The sequence below is a fragment of the Nannospalax galili genome, unplaced genomic scaffold (assembly GCF_000622305.1).
Source record: "Nannospalax galili isolate Female #2095 unplaced genomic scaffold, S.galili_v1.0 scaffold690, whole genome shotgun sequence".
Taxonomy (NCBI): Eukaryota; Metazoa; Chordata; class Mammalia; order Rodentia; family Spalacidae; genus Nannospalax; species Nannospalax galili.
The window spans coordinates 2,535,118-2,555,828 of NW_008329288.1; the positions used below are offsets into that span (position 1 = coordinate 2,535,118).

General features: G+C 42.4%; 1 protein-coding gene across 1 annotated transcript in view; it reads left to right on the forward strand.

Moving 5' to 3' along the window:
- Fez1 (fasciculation and elongation protein zeta 1) overlaps nucleotides 1–20,711 on the forward strand; it is a 69,929-nt gene that overhangs the window by 557 nt on the left and 48,661 nt on the right. The window contains exons 2-3 of the mRNA XM_008834943.2: nucleotides 9,672–10,027; nucleotides 19,015–19,114. Of these exons, the coding sequence (XP_008833165.1) occupies nucleotides 9,717–10,027; nucleotides 19,015–19,114 (411 nt within the window). The 5' untranslated portion in view covers nucleotides 9,672–9,716. The remainder of the gene's footprint in view (nucleotides 1–9,671; nucleotides 10,028–19,014; nucleotides 19,115–20,711) is intronic.

Consider the following 20,711-nt stretch of genomic DNA (forward strand, 5'->3'; position numbering starts at 1 on the left):
GTCGATAGTCCGCGTGGAGAGTCGCGCGCGCGGGGGGGCGGTGGCGGGTGTGTGTGTGTGTGTGTGTGTGTGTGTGTGTGTGTGTGTGTGTGTGTGTATTCCAGGCAGCCAGGGAGCCCTGCGGGATCCTGCTGTGAGCAGTGTGGACCGGAACCTAATTCCAGGACCGTTATCTAGTCCGGTTATCTTAAGCATCTCAGAATCATCTTTGTCCCTAAGAGCCTGACTCTGCCATCGTCTTGTGCCCCTGGGCAGGGTGTGGAGCCTTTCCCCAGACCGTGCATTCCTGCAGTGTCAGAACCGTTGGCCGAGGCTGCAGTTGCTGGGGGAGCGATTGTTTTGCGACAGAGCTGGTTGGAGAAAGGGCGAGTGTGGTGGAAAGGAGTGGTGTGTGTGAGGACGCGTTGTCGTCGTCCGAGCCCAGGACTCTGCAAACCCGGGGCTCAGCTGAGTGGGTGTTACACAACCCTCTCTCTCTTCTGCCCCATCGCCTTTCCCTTTGCACCCTGCCTCCCGACACACTCTTGCTTCCTTTCCAGCGTGCAGGTCTTATTTGGCAAAGGGACAGTGGAGTGTGTGTAGGCCTGCGTGGAATGAGCTTGGCTTCCTCCGAGCACCAGCCATTGTGCAATCCTCAGGAGCCTTTCTTTACCCTAACAGAAGGGGGAGAGGGGATCTGAGATGGAGGTGAATGGAACAGCAGCAGGAACCGGGAAGGGTATGGTAGCTCTGTGAAAGGGTTGCTGATCCATGTGCACTAAGTATTTACTCCTGGCAAAATGGACAGCTTACACTGACTGGGTTTTGCAGAGGAGCAATGGGAATCTGAAAGTGGCTAAGCCATTTTAGGTAGGGGGAGCACAGAATCTTTTGGTCTATGGTACAAGTGATGGAAGAACAGGGAGATGGAATGGGGCTTGTATGGCTGTGCAGAGATGCCCAGCTGGGGAGGCATGGTGAAATCTCTGCCATCCACCATTCACTCAGCTCAGCTAAGCAGGGCCTGGTGTTTGTACTGCAGCCCCAAGCTGCCACTTCTGCACCATTAGGCTGCAGAGTGTTTACTGTGTCTCTATTGCACTCCATGCATGCATTTCTTTTCCAAATTACACCATCTATTGGGAGTCAGAATAAATGGAATACACATGATATAATCAAACTATATTGTACTGTGCTCTATGATACTCTCCCATAATTTCTTCTTTCTGCTATTTTTCATATTCTTACTTTGGAAGTCCAAAGAAGATGGCTATTTGTATCAGTAGTAACTTTTGGGGGAAGGAGTTGAAGACAGAAACCCAAGTCTCACACATGTTAAGAAGGTGCTCTGTCACTGAGTTGCACCTCTAGACCAACTTAACACCAGTTTTTAAGGGAGGAAGACCTAGAGAGAAGCTATGACTGAGGATCTGGCAATCCTGCCAGGATGGAAGAATGGAGGATTGTTTCAGACATTTTATAGGGAAATGAAGGCAGCCCAGCTAAAGGAGGAAGGTAGGGGACTCCATGGCAAGAATGTGTCAACACCAACCCAGAGACCCCCTCCTTGAGGCTATAGTAGTGCCAGTCAGAATGCTTGACTCATTTCCTCTGCCACAACCTAAGGTACAAATGCTCTGTTCAGTGTGGGTACTGAGTTAATACAGATTCCCAGTTTGTGTTCTTAGTTTTACATCATCTGTGATCATTCATGTGGTGCTTCTTGGCTCCTGGGTAGTGGGCTGATGAAAATCAATCAGGCTATAGTATGAATTGCTTCAACTAACCGTGTTTCTGGATTCTAGACCTTGATTTTGTTTCTTCTGTAATCTTCTTTAAAGGATTTTATTTATTATTATTGTGTGTGTATATGATGTTTGCATGTGAGTGTGGGCATATACATGACACAGCATGTGTGTGACAGTCAGAAGACAACTCACTGGAGTCAGTTTCCTCTTTGTAGTGTGGGTTCTGGGGATGGAACTCAGGTTGGGCTTGCACAACAAGCACTTTTACCTGCTGAGCCATCTGGCATGCCCGTTTCTTCTTTTTTAATCTTGTAGATCAATCTCTTTTTTTTCTCAAGCTTGTCTGGGTCAAATATAGGCACTTTCTGTATGATCTCCCTATTGCCGACATTCAAAACTCAGACTGTTTATTTGTTTGCTTGCTTGTTTGAGACAGGGTTTCATGTAGCCCAAGCTGGCCTGGAACTTGCTGTGTAATCAAGGATGACCTTGAACTCTCGATTCTCCTGCCACCACTTTTGGAGGGTTGTGGGATTACAGGTGTGCATCACCACACATAGCTCAAAACTGTCTTCGTCCTAGATTCTAGTTGATTGGCTTTTGTTGGTGGCAAATAGTGTTAACTGTGCCATCTTGAACCAGCACCTCTGCTACAATTAGCTTCTCTCCACAATGGGACCAATGATCCAGGAAACTTTGACTGAAAAAAGCCTTTGTGAAAAAGATGCTCAAATTCCTTCAGCATTTTCCTCTCATTTGATAAGCATTTTGATGCACCATACACAGACCATCTTGGTAGGGGTAATTTTTCTTTTGTCTGAAACATGCTTACTCATGCTTTCATGTGAGTAAGTTGTCCTGATTTTCTTAGGAAAGTAAAGTAACTCAATGTAAGAATTATTTAAACTTTATTATTTTTATTTTGAGTGTTTTGCCTGCATGTATGTAGTGCACCATGTGTGCAATACCCATGGAGGCCAGAAGAGAGCATCTGATCCCCAGACACTGGAGTTATGGATGGTTCTTAACTACCTGTGGATGCTGGGAACTGAATCTTGGTCCTCTACAAGAGCAGCCAGTGTAAGCACAAATATCATTTTGTAGATGAGGAAATTGGGGCACAAGGAGGCAAATAATTTGCCTGAATTCTCATAACTGGAGTCCTAAGACCAGGATAGGAGCTTGAAATCTGGGCTCTTAGCTGTCAGAGTACACTCTCAATTATCACAAATTCCAGGCTGCAAAACCTTCCCTACTTTTTTGTTGTGCCCTGAGATCTCAATATCTCTGTCTCTCTGTCTCTGTCTCTCATTTCTTTTAAAAAATATTTACTATTTTTATTTTTTGTGTATAAATGTATTGCCTGCATGTATGTAAGTGCACCCGTATCATGCAATGCCCTAAGATGTCAGAAGAGGGTGTCACATCCCCTGGAACTGGAGTTACAGATGGTTGTTAGTCGCCATATGGGTGCTGGAAATCGAACCCAGGACCTCTGCAAAAACAGCCAGTGCTCTTTCTATTTTTGTTTGTTTTTGTTTGTTTGTTTTGTTTTGTTTTAACTTCAAGGTTTTATTGTGCAACACCTTTGCCTGTCCACCCAAACTTTTAAAGTGTTATTACTTTGAGATTCCTGGTAACTTCCATCATGATCTAGGAAAACTGCTTTCGCCCCTTAAACGCATACATCATTAACACATACATCATTATTTACAGAATTCAGTTTTACGCTGATGGTGAACATTTTACTAGACTGTATCACTAAAATAGCTTTAATTTTTTCCTTCTTAAATGTCTTTATAAATATCTTCACTGTCCCAGTGACTTCTTTTAATTTATTGGTATACATAATGTCTTTATCCTTCTTGGGATTTTCTGCATCTTTCTTGGCACCTTGAGTTCCTCTGGGCTCAGATTCATTGTCCAAAGCGGCTCCTCTGGGCTGCTCTCCAGTCTTTCGAGATCTCAGACACCTGACTCTTTGTTAGGATTTCTACACTTTCTCCCTTGTTTTCTCATTGGACAATCTCCCTCTGTCCTCTAGACCTCAAACATACCTCTCTCTGTGTCTCTTTCATTCTATTTTTTGCCTTTCTTCATTAGGAAATTGTTTTATTTTTAATTATGTATATATGTGTGACTGTATGGGGGGGTCTACGCACATGAGTGCAGGTACTAGCAGATACCAGAGGAAGAGGCCAGAGGTGTTGAATCCCCTGGAGCTGGGGTTACAGGTGACTGAGAGCTGCTCAACATGAATGTTGAGAACGGAACTCAGGTTCTCTGTAAGAGCAGTACCCATTCTTAACCACTGAGTCATCTCTCCAGCCCCTTTCTTTCTTTTTTGACATGATTTTATGCCTCCCAGGCTGGCCTCAAACATATTTGAGGAGGACCTTGATCCTCCTGCCTCTATATCTAGAGTGCTAGGATACAGACACGTGCCATCATGTTTAGTTTATGCAGTATTGAGGATGAACTTGGCATTGTGTATGCTGGCCAAGCACTTAACCAACTGAATAACATCTCTAACCCCCATTTTCTCTGCTTTTTAAAATTAATTTTAAATTTACTTATTTATTTATTTGGGATGTGGGCATGCATGCCATAGCTTTCCTGTGGAGGTCAAAGGGTAATTTTCAGGAGTTACTTCTCTCCTTCCATCATGTGGGTCCAGGGAATCAAACTTAAGTGTCCAGGGTTAATAGCAAGCTCCCTTACCTACTGAGTCATCTTGCTGGCCCTGTTTTATTTGTTTGTTTGTTTTTTGTTGTTGTTGGGTTTTTTTTATTGTTGTTACTGTTTTTTGGTCTTTTTGAGACAAGGCTTCTCTGTAACCTCAGCTGGCCTGGAACTCACTATGTAGACCAGGCTGGCCTTGAACTCACAGATATCTGCCTGCCTCTGCCTCCCTCCTGAGTGCTGGGATTAAATGCGTGCATCACCACACCCAGCCTGTTTGGGGGTTTTAAAAAATATGTTATTATTTTTATTTTATGTGTATGAGTGTGTTGTCTGCATGTATGTAAGTGCACCTGTGTCATGCAATGCCTGCAGAGGTCAGAAGAGAACATCAGATTCCCCTGAAACCGGAGTTATAGATGGTTGTTAGTTGCTACGTGGGTGCTGGGATTTGAACCTGGGTCCTCTGAAAGAGCAGCCAGTACTATTAACTGCTGAGCAAAATCTCCAGCCCCTGTTTTTGTTTTTTTTAAGATAGTCCCACTGAGTTGGCTAGGCTGATACTGAACTTGTATAGCCCAGGCAGGAAGGAACTTTTTCTTTCTTTCTTTCTTTCTTTCTTTCTTTCTTTCTTTCTTTCTTTCTTTCTTTCTTTCTTTCTTTCTTTCTTTCTTTCTTTCTTTCTTTCTCTTTCTTCCTTCCTTCCTTCCTTCCTTTCTTTCTCTCTTCTTTCTTTCCTTCTTCCTTCCTTTCTTTCTTAATTTCCTTTTAAAGGGTTTATTTTGTGTGTGCATGTGTGTATATGTGCATATATGTGCAGGTGTCTATGGAGGTCATAAGGGAGGCATTAGATCCCTTGAAGCCGGAGCTACAGGCATTTATCAGCAGCCTGATGTGGGTGTTGTGATTCTAACTCCAGTCCTCTGACAGAGCAGTAGCACTCTGTCAAGCCATCTCTCTAGTCCTGCATATTTAAAAAAAATGAAAACTTAATTGATTTATTGTATATGTGTGTGCATGTGTTTGAAGTACACATGTGGATGTCAGAGGATAACTTGTGGGAATTCGTTCTCTCCTTCCACTATGTGGGTTCCAGGGATGGAACTCAGGTGGTCAGATTCAGCAGCAAGTGTCTTTGCCTACTGAGTCATCTCACTAACCCAGGCCAGAACTTTCAGTCATTCTGCCTCAGCCTCCTGAGTAGCTGGGATTACAGGCCTGCACTATTAGGCCCAGTAGTGTTTTCTGAACATACCTTTTTGGTCCTTGGAGAGCTCAAGCGTGAGAGCTGGAGTGCGAGTGTGAGAGCACAAGTGTATGCATGCATATGAATACAGGCTATGAACCCCCTTGGTAGTTTGGGGGGAAACCTATGAGATCCTTCTCTGGATAATTTATTTTATTTTATTTTTTGTTTTGTTTTTTGAGACAAAGTTTCAGATAGCCTAAGTTGTGTTGAGGGTGGCCTTGACCTGATCCTCTTTGCCTCTATCTCCTGAATGCTAGTATTATAAGTGTGCCTCATCATGAATGTTTTTTAAATATTTTATTTATTATTTTGATTTTATGTATATGAGTGTATTGCTTGCGTGTGTGTAAGTGCACCCATGTTGTGCAATGCTCATGGAGGTCAGAAAAGGGTGTCAGAGCCCCTGGAACTGGAATTACGGATGGTTGTTAGCCACCATATGGGTGCTAGGTATTGAATCTGGGTCCTCTGCAAGGGCAGTCAGTACTCTTAACCGCTGAGCCATCTCTCCAGCTCCGATTGTGAATGTTTTTAAATTCATGAAACAAGATACTGAGGATTAAAAAGGAAACCAATTTCATTGAAATATAGGTACAGTCAAATAGCTTTTAGGGGCTCATAAACCCTAGATGAAGAACTTCTGACTGGCAATTAGTTAAGCATTGCTTTAGGGCTGTGTTGGGCAGTGTGGTGGTATGTCATACACATATGGCTATTGAGTATCGGTGACGAGGCTCTTCCTAAGACAGAGTGAAGTTTAAAATACATGCAGGATTTCAGAGGACTTAGTATAAAATATAAATTATCTCCATTTTTCCTATGAATTCTGTATTGATATGGTCATACTTTGGATATATTAAATGAAGTAAATATATTACTGAATTGATTGCTATAATTAAAATTATAAGGTTACTAAAATGATCTTCTAAAGGTGTTAGCCTTGTACCAACACTTTCATTGTAACAAATGAGGAAATCAGATCCCACAATCCATTTCAGCCAGCTATTGCACTGAGAACTCTTGGCTTCTGCTGCTTTTTCTGTGCTGGAGATGGAAACAGGGCCTCTTCCACTGAGCTACACCTCCAGCCCTGCTCTGTCTTTTCTTGAGCCTATATTTTTTGTCCAGGATATGGTAGTGTTATTTTTTATTATTGTTTGTTTGTTTTTGTTGGTCCCATGTTTTGTTTTGGGGAATGTAGTCTTATCATATAACCCTCACTGGCCTGGAACTCTACATAGACCAGGCTGGCCTTGAACTTAGAGGTAATCCTCTTTCTTCTGCCTCCTAAGTGCTGAAGTGCATGTCTCCACCATTTCTGGCTGGCAAGTGCTTTTATCATCATCCTATCATGTTGCTTTTAAAAACTATAAATGCTCAGAATATTTTGATGCCATGGTAACTGACTTAATCTCAGCAAAATCCCAGTAAGAATGGCCCTACCAGTCCTCACCTAACATGCCCTCTGCCTTGCTTAGAGTTTAGTTTTATAGGCAGAGATGGGGATTGAGCACTCACAGGACAAACCCTGTGACTTTTGATGTCTGGTTCTCTTAGGATGTAGTTCCAATTTAAGCATCTAAATGATTTATGACCATACAGATCAGGGGAGAAAAGCTACCTTTCTGAGTTACTAGGAAGGAAGTCAAGCTAGTGGAGTAGTGTAGAACAGATGGTGATGCTATTGGAAACTGTATGTGGGGCGGAAGATCATTTCTCAATGTGCACACATTCATTGATTGTCTGGCCTTAGGGCAGTCAGTGAGCTAGAGCCATGGAGCATATCCAAAGGACGTCTGTACCTTCAAGGAATTTAGATCAAAGCTGGGGTGGGCTCTGGATGTAGGAACAGAAGGATAAATCACAGCTGAAGGCAGTGTATGGAGAGGGTTGGTTGAGAGGCAGGAGTTGCAAAGCTGTTGGGATATGGAAGGGGGCCTGAATGTACAGCCAGGGTAATGTACCCAAGTTGGATGTGGAGCACAGAGATGCAGTTTCTCTCTCTCTCTCTCTCTCTCTCTCTCTCTCTCTCTCTCTCTTTCTCCCAAGCTTATTTTTGAGATGGGGGTCTCTCTTTGTTGCTCAGGCTGGCCCCAAGCTCCTGGGTTTAAGGTATCCCACTTTAACCTCTGGAGTAGCTGGGACTACAGGCACAAATACCACTGTACTGGGCTGGAAAGTCTCTTTTAGTGTTCTATTCATCTCTAGGATTTATTAATGAGAGGAATATCATCTTGGTTCAGAATGCCTTTTCCTTACCCTTGGGGCTAATTTTCTGGTGCTAGAGATGGAATCCAGAGCCTTGCATATTCTGGCCTTGTTCTCTGCCACTAAGTTGCCCTCTCAGTCCCTTCAGAACACCCTCAGTGGAATAAATTAAGACCATAAGAAGCTTTATATTCATGTTGGTTGGGGTTCACTGTTAAAAAAATGTTTAGGACATGTCAGATCTTGCTACAAAGTTATGAAAAAAAGAAAGCCTTCTAAACATGGCCTGGTGCCAAGTGTATAATCCCAGCTACTCAAGAGCCTAAGGTAGAAGGACACCAAGTTCAAGGTTTGCTTGAGCTAAAGGGTGAGTTCAAACCCAGTCTGGACTTAGGGAGATCATTCTCAAAATAAAAAGTAAAAAGAGAGTCTAGGATGGAGCTCAGTGGTAAAGCACTTGCCCCATACATGCAAGGCTCTAGATTCAATTCCCACTACAGCAGAAAAACAAAGCAAAATTAAAAACCCCTGGGTTTTGGAGCACATAGTTAGGGATGTAGACCTTTGGGTAATAAAGTAATAACAATAAGAGACAATGTTAAATAATAATGACATGTATTATCTGCCAGGCACTATTTTGAGCACTTACCTCTGTTCTCTCCTTTAATCTTCTAACAAACCTTTGAAGTAGGTCCTGTTTATTTTTGCTGGCTTGAAGAGAATAAAAGGAAGCCCAGAATAGTTAAGTAACTTGCTTCAGGTCACAGCTGGTAGGGACAGAAGGACACAAACTTGGGCATCCTGGCCTGGGTGCTGCATACTTCATCAGTGTGGTTCGGGGCAGCTCCAAAGTTCACTCTGATTAGTTATTCATTTTACTGAAATACAGAATGATATTTGAAGTCCTTAAGTGCATTGTCATGAGAAAGTGCAGAAGCAAGAGATGTGCCAATAAAGTGGAATCTGTTTGTTGTTGGTGGTGTGTGAGCGAATGTGTGTGTGTGTGTGTGTGTGTGTGTGTGTGTGCATGTGATTGTTCTGTATGTATCTGGTGTATGTATGTGTGCATGTGTATGAATGTAGGTGCACTCACCCATATGGGTACATGTGGAGGCCCAAGGTTGGTATTGGATGTCTTCAATTGCTTCACCTTAATTTTTTTCCCAAAATATCGAGGAAACTTTAAGCAAAACAATAGTACAGATCAGAAATATACTGTCAAGACTGATAGCAGGCTACATCCGTGAAATTACTCAAGGGCCTCTACCTCATTTTGTGAGGCAGGGTCTCTCATTGAACATGGAGCTTACCATTTCAATTAGACTATTGGCCAGTGAGCACCAGGGATCCTCCTGTCACTAGCCCCTAGTGATGGAGTTACAGGTCCATACTACCATGTCCATCTTTTATATAGGTGTTGGGGATCTGAACTCAGGTACTCTTGCTTTACCCACTGAATTGTCCCCCCAGCCCCAGAATCTGTTTCTTGTTTTTTATTAGCATATATTAGTTGTACAAAATGATGGGTTTCATTGTGATCTTTTCACACATTTATAGAATGTACTCTGGCCGTATTCATACCCCTTTATGCTTGCTTGTTCCCAACCCCCTTCCATTGGTTCCCTACCTCTTCCCAAGAAGTTCCCCTTTTACTTTCATATATAATCTTTTAATCTAGGTTTTGCATAGGAGAGGACTCTTTGTTTTCCAAGGGGTATAGTGTAAGGGAAGATGTGCTGTGTTTTCTAGCCGAACTGGCACAAAAGCCCAGTCTAAACCCACATTGCCCTGTGGCTTTCTTCCAGGGAAACGGATCTTGACAGTTGCTGTCATTGTACTGTGGTGTCAGGATGGAGGCCCCACTGGTGAGCCTGGATGAAGAATTTGAGGATCTGAGGCCCTGCTGCTCTGAGGATCCAGAGGAGAAGCCCCAGTGTCTCTATGGCTCATCTCCCCACCACCTGGAGGACCCCTCTCTCTCTGAGCTTGAGAATTTTTCTTCTGAAATAATCAGCTTCAAGTCCATGGAGGACCTTGTGAATGAATTTGATGAGAAGCTCAATGTCTGCTTTCGGAACTACAATGCCAAGACAGAGAACCTGGCTCCAGTGAAGAACCAGTTACAGATCCGAGAGGAGGAGGAGACTCTTCAGGATGAGGAGTAAGAAGCCTTAGCTACCCTCTCCTGCTTCAGACAAGAACCCGTAGGGCTCCTTGACCTAGAACTAGCTTCTGTTTACAGGTTTATGTGGTACAGAACTTACATTTTATGTTAGCAGTGGACAGTGCCCTAGTGACTGCTGACATTGTTCTCTGAATGCCTCTTTATAGTCACCTGGACAAAGCTCTCTAGGATTGAAACTTTAGAGGAATGAAGGATTTAGGTTTTCCTACATACAAAATAGAATATTAGAAGCAAGAAATTTTGGGGGTCTAGCCATATTTCTTCCTCCTCTCTCTCTTTCTCCTCTCCTCCTTCCCTCCCTCCCTCCCTCCTTTCTTCCTTCCTCCCTTCCTTTTCTTTCTTCCTTCTTTCTTTTTTAATATTTTATTTATTATTTTTATTTTATGTGTACGAGTGTATTGCCTGATCGTGTATGTGCACCTGTGTCATGCAACGCCTACAGAGTTCAGAAGAGGGCACTGGATCCCTTGGAACTGCAGTTACAGATGGTTGTTAGCCACCATGTGGGTACTGGGAATCGAACCCAGATCCTCTGCAAGAACAACCAGTGTTTTTAACCACTGAACCATCTCTCAACCTCTTCCTTCCTTCCTTCCTTCCTTCCTTCCTTCCTTCCTTCCTTTTCTTTCTCTCTCTCTCTTTCTTTTCTTTCTTTCTCCCTCCTTCCTTATCTCCCTCCCCATTTCTCTTTTTCTTTTTACATTTTATGTATGTATTTTGTGTGCATTTGTATATGTGTATAAGGCCTGCACATGTCATGATGCACATGTGGAGGTCGGAGGACAACTTCAGAGTCAGCTTTCACCTCCCACCACATGGGTCCCAGAGGTTGAACTTAGGTTATTAAGTTTGATGGGAGGCACCTTTACCCAGTGAAATATCTCTCTCTCTCTCTCTCTCTCTTCTCTCTCTCTCTCTCTCTCTCTCTCTCTCCAGCTTTCTTTATATCAATGGTAATCCTCCCAAATATTAAAAATAAGGACCAGAAAAAAATCAATTAACTGTGATGATCTATGTTACCTTACCAATTTGCTTCAAGAAACCCAAATTACAAAAATCTGAAAATTGTTTATAACTCCCAGACCTGGAACGTTATTCATAAATGTTAAGATATGTCCAAGTAAGACAGCTTCCACATTGAGCTGAGAGTCCTGGACAAAAGAAAGGTGAAAAGTAAGTGATGTGGTTTTTGAGTGCCTGAGCATATGTGCCCATGTTATTTCCTAGCCGCCTTCCAGGACCTTAAGAGTTGTGAAGGAAAACAATCTGAGGAAAGTCCTGTTGAGGAGGGACTAGAATGAGAAATGGGATAATGTGTTACATGAAGAAGGGAGGTTTAGGTCTGGAGATGCAGTGCAGTTGGTAGTGGGCTTACCCAGCATGCACAAAGCCCTGGATTTGATTCCCCAGTAACAACTAAACTGGATGTTGTGGCACATTCCTGTAATCCCAGCATTCTGGAGGTAGAGGTAGTAGGATCTGAAGTTCAAGGTCACCCTTGGCTACATAGCTGGTTTGAGACCAACTAGGATACATGGGATCTAGCCTAAAAAAAAAGTGTGGTGGGGTGGGGTGTTAAAGGTATTTTAGATATTTAGGGAAAACATCCATGAATTCCTGTAGAGACAAAATATGCATTAATGCTTCTTTAGAAACCACACAAAAAAAACATCAAATAGCTGGTTGTAGAAGTTAGGATCAATGTGCTTTGTTCCTTCCTACCCATGCTGCCTCTAACCCAGGGCTTTGAACATGCTAGGCAGCTGTTCCACCACAGAGCTGCTTCCCAGGCCCTCCTTTTCTGTTTGTAGGCTTGAATAGGAAGAATTGCCCATAAGTAAAAAGATAAGAGACACATTCTAGAGGATCCTGATGACATTTGGGCAGAGATGCTTATTTGATGATTTGGTAATAGCTGAGGCTGCCCCTCTGCATTCTGGAGCTACACCTATGTCTGTCTTCCTCTCTATTATCTCCCCTCTCTCTCCTATAGCGCCTAGTGTGTAGTAACTCATCAAATAATGTTTTTGAGTATTTTTGAATGAGCGGGGTGAGTAGTAATGACTAGCCTTTTAGGTCCATGTTTGTATTTCTAGCCACTCTTTACTTTAGTTAATGCTAGCCCGAGTTCAGGATTATAGAGAACATTTCACTCTGGTGACCAGAGCTATAGCTGTGGACTGTGTGCTTCAGTTCAATTGGATGTTTCCAACTGATTCTTTCAAAATCCTGAGCCGGTTATAATTTGCTGAACTTCTGTAAGTCAAAAAAGAAAGACTCTAGGGCTTTGTTATATAGAGTATATATTTTTTCATTTCAGTGCACCAGGCAGTGAACTAGAAACACAAAGACTATGAATTCTAATTTTCGTACTCTCACTAACTCTCTGTGTGACCTTGGACAAGTCATTCAACTTGTGTGGGTCCTCCAGAGCTCAATCTTGATGAAACAGGGCTAAGAAGTTGCAAAGGACCTGATTTCTTCCCTTACCCAGGACGTGCTCTGAAAATGGCATTTTAAAAAATGTGTTCCATTCCTATTGCATTACTTTCAACAAACTATTTCTCGGTGTCTAAAGCCCTCCTCTGCCTATTATGGGTGAAGGCCCAGTGAGCAGCTTCTTATTCTCTCCTGGCACATTAGCAGAGGCCGCTCAATGTTAATTACTGTCACATGGGATTGTGGGGCTTCCGAGAGGTTTTTCTGACTTGACTGCCTCATTGACTGCCTCAGCTGAGAGACTGAAGGTTAGAGAACAGTTTAGCCAGAGAAAGAGTAAGGAGGTGCAGTGTAGAGGGAGGAAGGAAAACCGACACTGCATTTTTTAGTCTGTAAAACTTAAATCAGAATTACCTTATGTCCTTTGTATTGCAGGCACTCTCTAGATCTAGCAATGAAAAAGGATGGCTTAAAACCTATCCCAGTGGCAAGCCTCCTCTAGCATTACTGTGATTACCTGCATGGGCTTAGTGCTTAGAGGGGTGTTTCACCCACAAATAAATTGGAAATACTTTGAGTGGGATTAGAGAAAAGTAGTAGAAGCATAAAATAAAGCAATTCTTGATTGGATGGAACAAAGAGAGACTGCAGTAATTAGCTTACAGGTCTTGATTTCTTTAGTTTGGAACTATTTAGCCAATAAGGAATCGGCTGGTTTGTCAGTGTAGCTCTGATTTCAGGGCATGGAGATTTTGGCATTAAAGGAGAGCCATGTAGGTATGGTGGCACACAGTTGTAATGCCAGGACTCAGGAGGCAGAAGCAGGAGGATCACAAATTAAAGGTCAGCATGGGCTACATAATCAGTTGGCCAGCCTGGGTTGTATGAGACTCTGTCTCAAAAAAAAAAAAAAATAAAGAGGTAATGGGCGGAAAAAAAAATGTGGGCCAACCTGGGTTGATTGAAAATTTTGTAAAAAAAAAAAAAAAAAAAAAAAAAAAAAAGATTAAAAAGACAGCCAAATTAAAATTATATATACACATATATGTATGTATGGATACTCTGGTTTTGAATTTATAAAATGTTCCAGAATCATCTCCCCTGCTCCTCCATCACCCACTTTCTCCTTCCCCTCCATCTCCTTCATTTCCTTCCCTTCTTTCTCCCTCTCCATTTCCTTCATCCCCCTTCCCTCCTCTTCCCTTTCCTTCTTGCCCTTCCCCATCCCCTCCTTGTCCTTTTAGTTTTTGAAACAGGATCTTTTTGTATACAACAAGTTGGACTTGAATCCTCTTGTCTCAGCCTCCTGAATGCTGGAATTACAGGCATACACTACCACACTGTGTCCAGAATCTCTTCTTTGTATATATGTGGTCATCCTGTTCCTTTGTTATAAATTCCTTTCTCTGAAATTTAGAACCTCTTAGAGGCTACTACATAATGAGAATGGAAAACTCAAACTAGGAATGGACAGCTCTCACCTCACTTCCTGTCGTATGGGGTCCTTCTCAGCCCTCTTACTCTACCAACAGGTCAAAAGATTAGGAGCAATAGCTGTTTCCTGTTCTTCAGATAGACTAGTGAACTAAAGATAACAATAAAAACCGAGTCCACACAATAAATGAGCTATAACCAGACATGCTTTAAGTGGAAGATAAACAGGGAAATCTAGTAGTTAACTGTATGTTTAAGAAAACTCAATTCTTGGGGCTGGAGAGATAGCTCAGTGGTTAAGAGCACTGCCACTCTTGTGGAGGACCTTGGTTCAGTTCCCAGCACCAACATGGAGACTAACAACTGTCCATAACTCCAGTTCCAGGGGATTGGATGCCCTCTTCTAACCTCCCAGGCATTTCATGCATGTGGTGCACTTACATCCACGTAGGCAAAATACTCCTGCACATAAAATGAAAGTTTAAGAAAAAAAAAAAATGCAATTCTCTTCTTAGAGATTTAATTTCCCCAAATAAAAGGCAGAACTAATGCTTATTCTGTTTAAATATTTGAGAGAATTGAAAAAACCATGCAAAAGCATTTGTACATTGATAATATCTAAATATGACCTACTGAGTATACTCATGTTAACACACATGCAAATGTGGGAATTGCATTACTGGACACAAGCAAAGCATTAAATGAGGGGAATAGCTGACTGAGGGGCAATTATGGGGTCTGTTACCAAATTGGAAGTTAAGCTGCCTATCATATTATCAGACTGAGTGTATAGATGTGTATGTGTGCACGTGTAATTTATGCATCAGCATTCATGTAGCTTTAATGGTATGCTGTTTCAGGCTTACAACTTGTACACTTATTTTGGTACGGTCCACTCCATTGGGTTTGCTTGTCCTTGGCCAGTATCTTTTCTTCCCCCACATTCTCATCCACCACAGTAAAAGATAATTTAATTGATTGATTCTAAGGCACCTAGCCCAAGCTACAAAATATGAATATGAAGGGCTGGAGAGATGGCTCAGAGGTTAAGAGCACTGAACCTGCATTCAGTTCCCAGTACCCACATGGCAGCTAACAACTATCTGGAACCTCAGTTCTAGGGGCTCCAATGCCCTCTTTTGGACTCCATGGGCATTGTACACATGGGTGCACCTACATACATGCAGACAAAATACTCGTACACATAGAAGGAAAATAATGAAACAAACAAAAAATTTAAAAGTATGCACATGAAAGCCATGTATGCTGGCTCATTCCTATGATCCCAGTACTTAGGAAAATTGCCACTAGTTCCAGGTTAGCCTGGGCCTCAGAAACCCAGTAGGAAAGAAATATGCAGATGAAGAGCCTTTTCTCTGATCACAGGGAACAAGAGCACAAATTGAATCACAGGTGCCATGGCATTATAATGGTAAGAGCTGAGGTAACCTATCTAATCCTGCTTATTTGATAAACAATAGTAAAAGGAGTTTGAAAAGTCTTCCTGCTTGAATGGGAGAAGAATCTGGATGTCACATCTGTCACCCCACTGATCACCAGGGTTATTTCAGCTGACCTAGTTGATCTAGCAAGTGTTTCTTTCCTCCCTCACCATTTCATGTGAGTCCCTCCAGAAACTGGCAGTCAGTCAGTCAAAGAGGAGGACCTTCCCTGACAGAGAAAGACTGAGGAATACTTTTCTTTGATCAAGGGTCTACAAATTAATTGCACTCTACTGCTAGAGTCTCCAAACAGGCAACATCTCCCTTCTCCAAGATAAGAGTAAACAGTAGAATGCTTCCCAGAGGTTTTATTTTATTTATTTATTATTTATTTATTTATTTATTTATTTAACTGGAGAAGGAACCTAGGACCTTGTACATATGAGACAAATGATTAACTACTGAGCTACATCCCCATTCCTGAGAAATGAGATTTTAAATCTCAGAGTAGCTGGGCATGGTGTTACATACCTTTAATCCAGTAGAGACAGGTAGAGTTCTATAAGTTCCAAGTCAGCGAGAGCTTCATAATGAGACCATGTCTTAAATAGGCAAACAAACAAACAAGCAAATAAACATAAAGCAAAAACCCCAAGATACTTATAAAAAGGGATCTAGCTACTCCCAAGAGCCCTGCTTAGGATGAGATCATCTCGTGAAGGAAAGCCCCTTTCGTTCTCTTCCATACAGAAAGCTTTTTCCTCTCCCACCCCTGGCTTCTCCATTCCTGGGACTGCCTGCCTACAATGTGCTGCATTTGCTTCTGTGGATCCTCCTCCGGGTTGGAGACCCAGACAGAAGGCATTGCACACTCTATTTCCCCAGCCAGAATGATGTCAGTGTGGACTTTGTACATAGTCAGTGTCTAAATTGCTTCTCCAGCTTGTGATTTGAAACTCGGTATGTTATTCTGATGCTCATAACAATACCAATCATATGGTGAATCATAAAGAGTTGGAATTGTGGGTAGGAATAGAGGCTCTGTTGCTGTACTGCCTATGTTGCAAGGCAACCTCTGCCATTACGACTGGTTGTATGAACTTGGACAATGTCATTACCGTCACTGTTTTTCCCATAAGCAGCTGCTTTGTGAGTTGTGAGAAATGAATGCATCCATCCTCACAGAGAACTTAGAAGGGCACTTGGCTCAGTAAGTGCTTAGTAAGTGTGGACTGCTGTTGTTATTGGTAACTGGTGCTGAGTAAATACGGGAAGACTATGCAAGAGACAGGAGCAGTTTTGTCTTAAAGTCATTCACAAACTTGGAAGGATAAAAAGAAAGAAGAAATGAGAGAGAGGAAACGAGGGTGGTTTGAAATACTGAAGGCGTAAAGATTTAGGGAGCTGCATAGCGTTAGCATGAAAATTCAGAGTATGTCAGTAGGGTTCAGGGGAGAAAATGCCCAGTTGTCACTTTCAGGACATAAGCGGTCTCAAGGTCATCAGAAGGTCCCAGCTTCCCTCTGGGAACAAAAGATACTGCCTATTTGGGGCTTTGCTGAATCTCACCTTTCCAGAACTTTCTATAGGGACAAAGCTGAAGGTCAGTTCCTGCATGCATGTCCGTTCCCAAAGCAGGAATGTAACAGTCCCATGACCTTTCCAGTGGGCTTGGTGGTTGAAGCTTTTTCTAGGAGTTAGTAAATAATATTTGTCTCTTGGCTCCACAATGCCAGTGGGACTTGGATTTTGATACAGTTTTAATAGTACCTAGTGGAGATTGGGATAGCAAAAACACTGGGATATTAAGAAGCAGGCTCCGGGGCTCGGGGGGTGGTTCAGCAGGTGAAGTGCTTGCTGCACAAGCATGAGGGATTGAGTTCGGATCCCTAGGACCCACATAAAAATCTGGGAGCAGTGGCAAAACACATCTGTAATGCTGGCGTTGGAGGGGCAGGGACAGATTCAGCAAGAGACCTTTGTCTCAAAGATGAAGCAGAGAGTAACAGAAGATACCTGAAGCCATTTGGCTTCCACAAGCTCACATACAATGTGAACTCCCATGTATACATACATGCAGGCACACACAAACACACATGCACACACACACACACACACACACACACACATGCACATGCCTTCCCCACCCCACCCCCAAATAAAAGAAGCAGACTCTTAATAGCTAGCTGTCTCGTGAGCACTTGACTTAGTAATCTCAAAGTGTTCTCATGTGTGGTAGAAAAATCAAAAGTGGAAGGCTCAACACTATCAATAAATTGTTTTCTTGAGTTTCTTTTATTTAATTACCAGTTACATATATTATTTAGCATGAAAATCACTTTTCTTCTATACCCATATATCATGTACCGTTCCTGATTTTATGTCAATAAAATCTGCCATATACCTTATTGTCATGTATCTGATTTCAAGTGTCTATGCTCAGGTTATCTATTATCTACCTATATATCTATCCAAATATTTTACACTTATCTTTTCATCTTATAACATACACTTGGTCCATATACATATTTGCCCATTTTTAAATAGCTATTTTCTTAGATTAGTATATTTAAATGGGATATACGCTCTCATATTTTGTTATTACAGGTATCACTCATATTTGGTATGCACAGGTACCTACTTTGTTACATAAAGCCTTCATTTATCATTAGCTAATGGTGGCTTAAAGTCTTCTGGCTTCCATGGCTGACAGTTCTTGGTTTATTGATTTACATTAATTTCTTGGTGCCTACTAATTTATTCATTTTACAGATATATGTTTGTAACTTCAGAATTTTCCTTCAAACCTTCTTCCCCCCCGCACCCCCCACTAGGACAGTGCTTTACCACTGAGCTACATCCTTGGTCCTCAGTCCTCTTTTTGTCAAAAAAGTTGTTCTGAAATAAAGTGATAAGGATAGTAAGAAACCCTACTTATACATATCAGAATCAAAAAGAAACGTAACAAAAGTAACCTCATTTTCTTCCACTAAAAACTAATTGTGTGTGTGTGTGTGTGTGTGTGTGTGTGTGTATATATATATCAAAAAATTTTTTCTTGAGGCAGTGTCTCACTGTGTAGTCCTGGCTAGCCGAGGAACTCAGTATGTAGAGCAGGTTAGCCGTGAACTTTGCTTGTTTCTGTCTCCACGTCCAGCCTGTTTTATATATTTACCTTAAATAGTATCCCTTATGGAGACATTTTCTACATCTACATTAGATGTCAAGGAGTGGATTCCTGATAATAGGTAGTAAGACTCTGAGGTTGAAATATGTCACCCTAATCTTAAAGAGACTGAGCCAGGATATCTGCTCAATCTTTTCACCTTCTGTTTCAGCCCATAGGAAAGGAACAGGGGTACTTCTGAGGTTCAGAAATAAACTGGTTGGGGTCCTTATCTGTATTTCCATTTCGAATCAAGAAGCAAATACCTTTCCTGCTGAAGCCCCTGGGTGGGCCCATGCTCTTGGCTTTCTCTCCTGGATATGCCTCTAATTCCACGTTTCAGCTGCTGCCCCTGCTTGCTGGAAGGCAGATGACCTCAGCCTGGCACACACAGCAGCCTCTCTTCTTCCTGGCCCAGCTCTTTTCTCCAGGCGGGGCCAGGCCACAGATGTGTGCTAATGAGAGCTTCTTTTTGTTTACAGGGTTTGGGATGCACTGACAGACAATTACATCCCTTCACTCTCAGAAGACTGGAGGGACCCAAACATTGAGGCTCTGAATGGCAACAACTCTGACACGGAGGTACCTCTCTGGAGCCCCCTGCTTAGTCAGGATTGGGAAGACATGGAATCCAGCTAGAAAAACATTCAACAGCTCAACAGTCTTCTGCAGCAATAGTTCAGAACCATTGTTGGGAATGTAGGGGCACCAGATTCAATGGGTCTGACAAGCTGTTGAGGGAGAAGGACATCCAGTATTTCTGAGGGAATTGGGATGGTTATACGTAAGAAGAGTAATAACAGATACCTCCAACCCTCCCACCCTGCCTCCTCCTCCCCTTTGTGATGCTGGGGATAGAAACCAGGGCCTTGCACATGCTAAGCATACCTGCCATTGCTGAGCTGTACTCCCACCCCTCAACATGACTTCTGCTGATCTGGGTGCTGCCTTCTGCAGAATAAGGTGGAGAAGAGTGACTTCTATTGTTCAGATGACAGTTAAAAAATATCAGGTAGCCAGGCATGCTGGTGCACACCTGTAGTCCCAGCACTCAGGAGACTGAGGGAGGTGGATTGCCATGAGTTTGAGGCAAAACTGGACTACAGAATGTGATGTTGTTTAAACAAACAAACATTTAGAAAAAAATCAGGTTTTCCTGCTAGAGAGATGGCTCAGCAGTTAAGAACACTGACTGCTCTTGCAGAGGACCCAGGTTCCCAGCACTCACAATGTATGGTTCAAACTGCCTACAACTCCAGCTCCAGAGGATCTGACACATTCTTTTGGTCTCTGTGGGGTCATTCACACACACACACACACACACACACACACACACACACACACACACAATTTAAGAGAAAGAAGGAAGGAAGGAAGAAGGAAAGAAAGAGAGGTTGGCTACTAATTTTGAGTTGACTGTGTAGCCTATGAGGAATGGCCTCTCAGAAGACCCAGACTGTCCCTCTTGGCTGAATATATATACAATGTATTTTAGTCAGTATAACAGAATATCTCTGAAAGAGTGACCTTCAAGCTACAGACACTTATTTCCCACAGTTCTAGACTGGAAGTCTAAGATCAAGGTGCTGACAGATTCCAAGTTTTGTGAGGGCTCAATTCCTCTTTATAGACAGCACCTCTTGTGAGGTCCTCACATGGTAGAAGGGACAAACAAGGTCCTTTGGACTTCTTTTATAAGAAATTCATTCCATTGATGTGGGCTCCATCCTGAAGCCTCCCAAATGTGCTGCCTCCAGTATTACTTTGGAGGTCAGAATTTCAACAAAAGTATTAGGGGATAGGAGGTGGGAGGACACCCACAAACACTCAGCCTATAACAAAAGGTAAGTTAATGTCTCTGTCCAAATTAAAAGATAATGTCTGTCTTGCGTAGTTTTCTAGTTTCAGTTATGAAGGGAATCTGACAATTCAGTGTCATGAAGGGCTGGCACAACCCTGTGGAGCCAGCAGATGAAGAATGACATCTTCCCAGGTGCTCCAGAACTGGTTCCTAGTAAAAGAGCAGGAAACAAATTCCCCTGACTGGGCAGTATATATGCAGATTACTGCTCAAAATAGTACAGCAAAAAGATCAGCATTCAGCTGACTTATTGAAAAAGTGGCTGTGTGTCCTTACATTTTCTAATCATGAACAATTGAAAAGACTCAGGATCTCAAG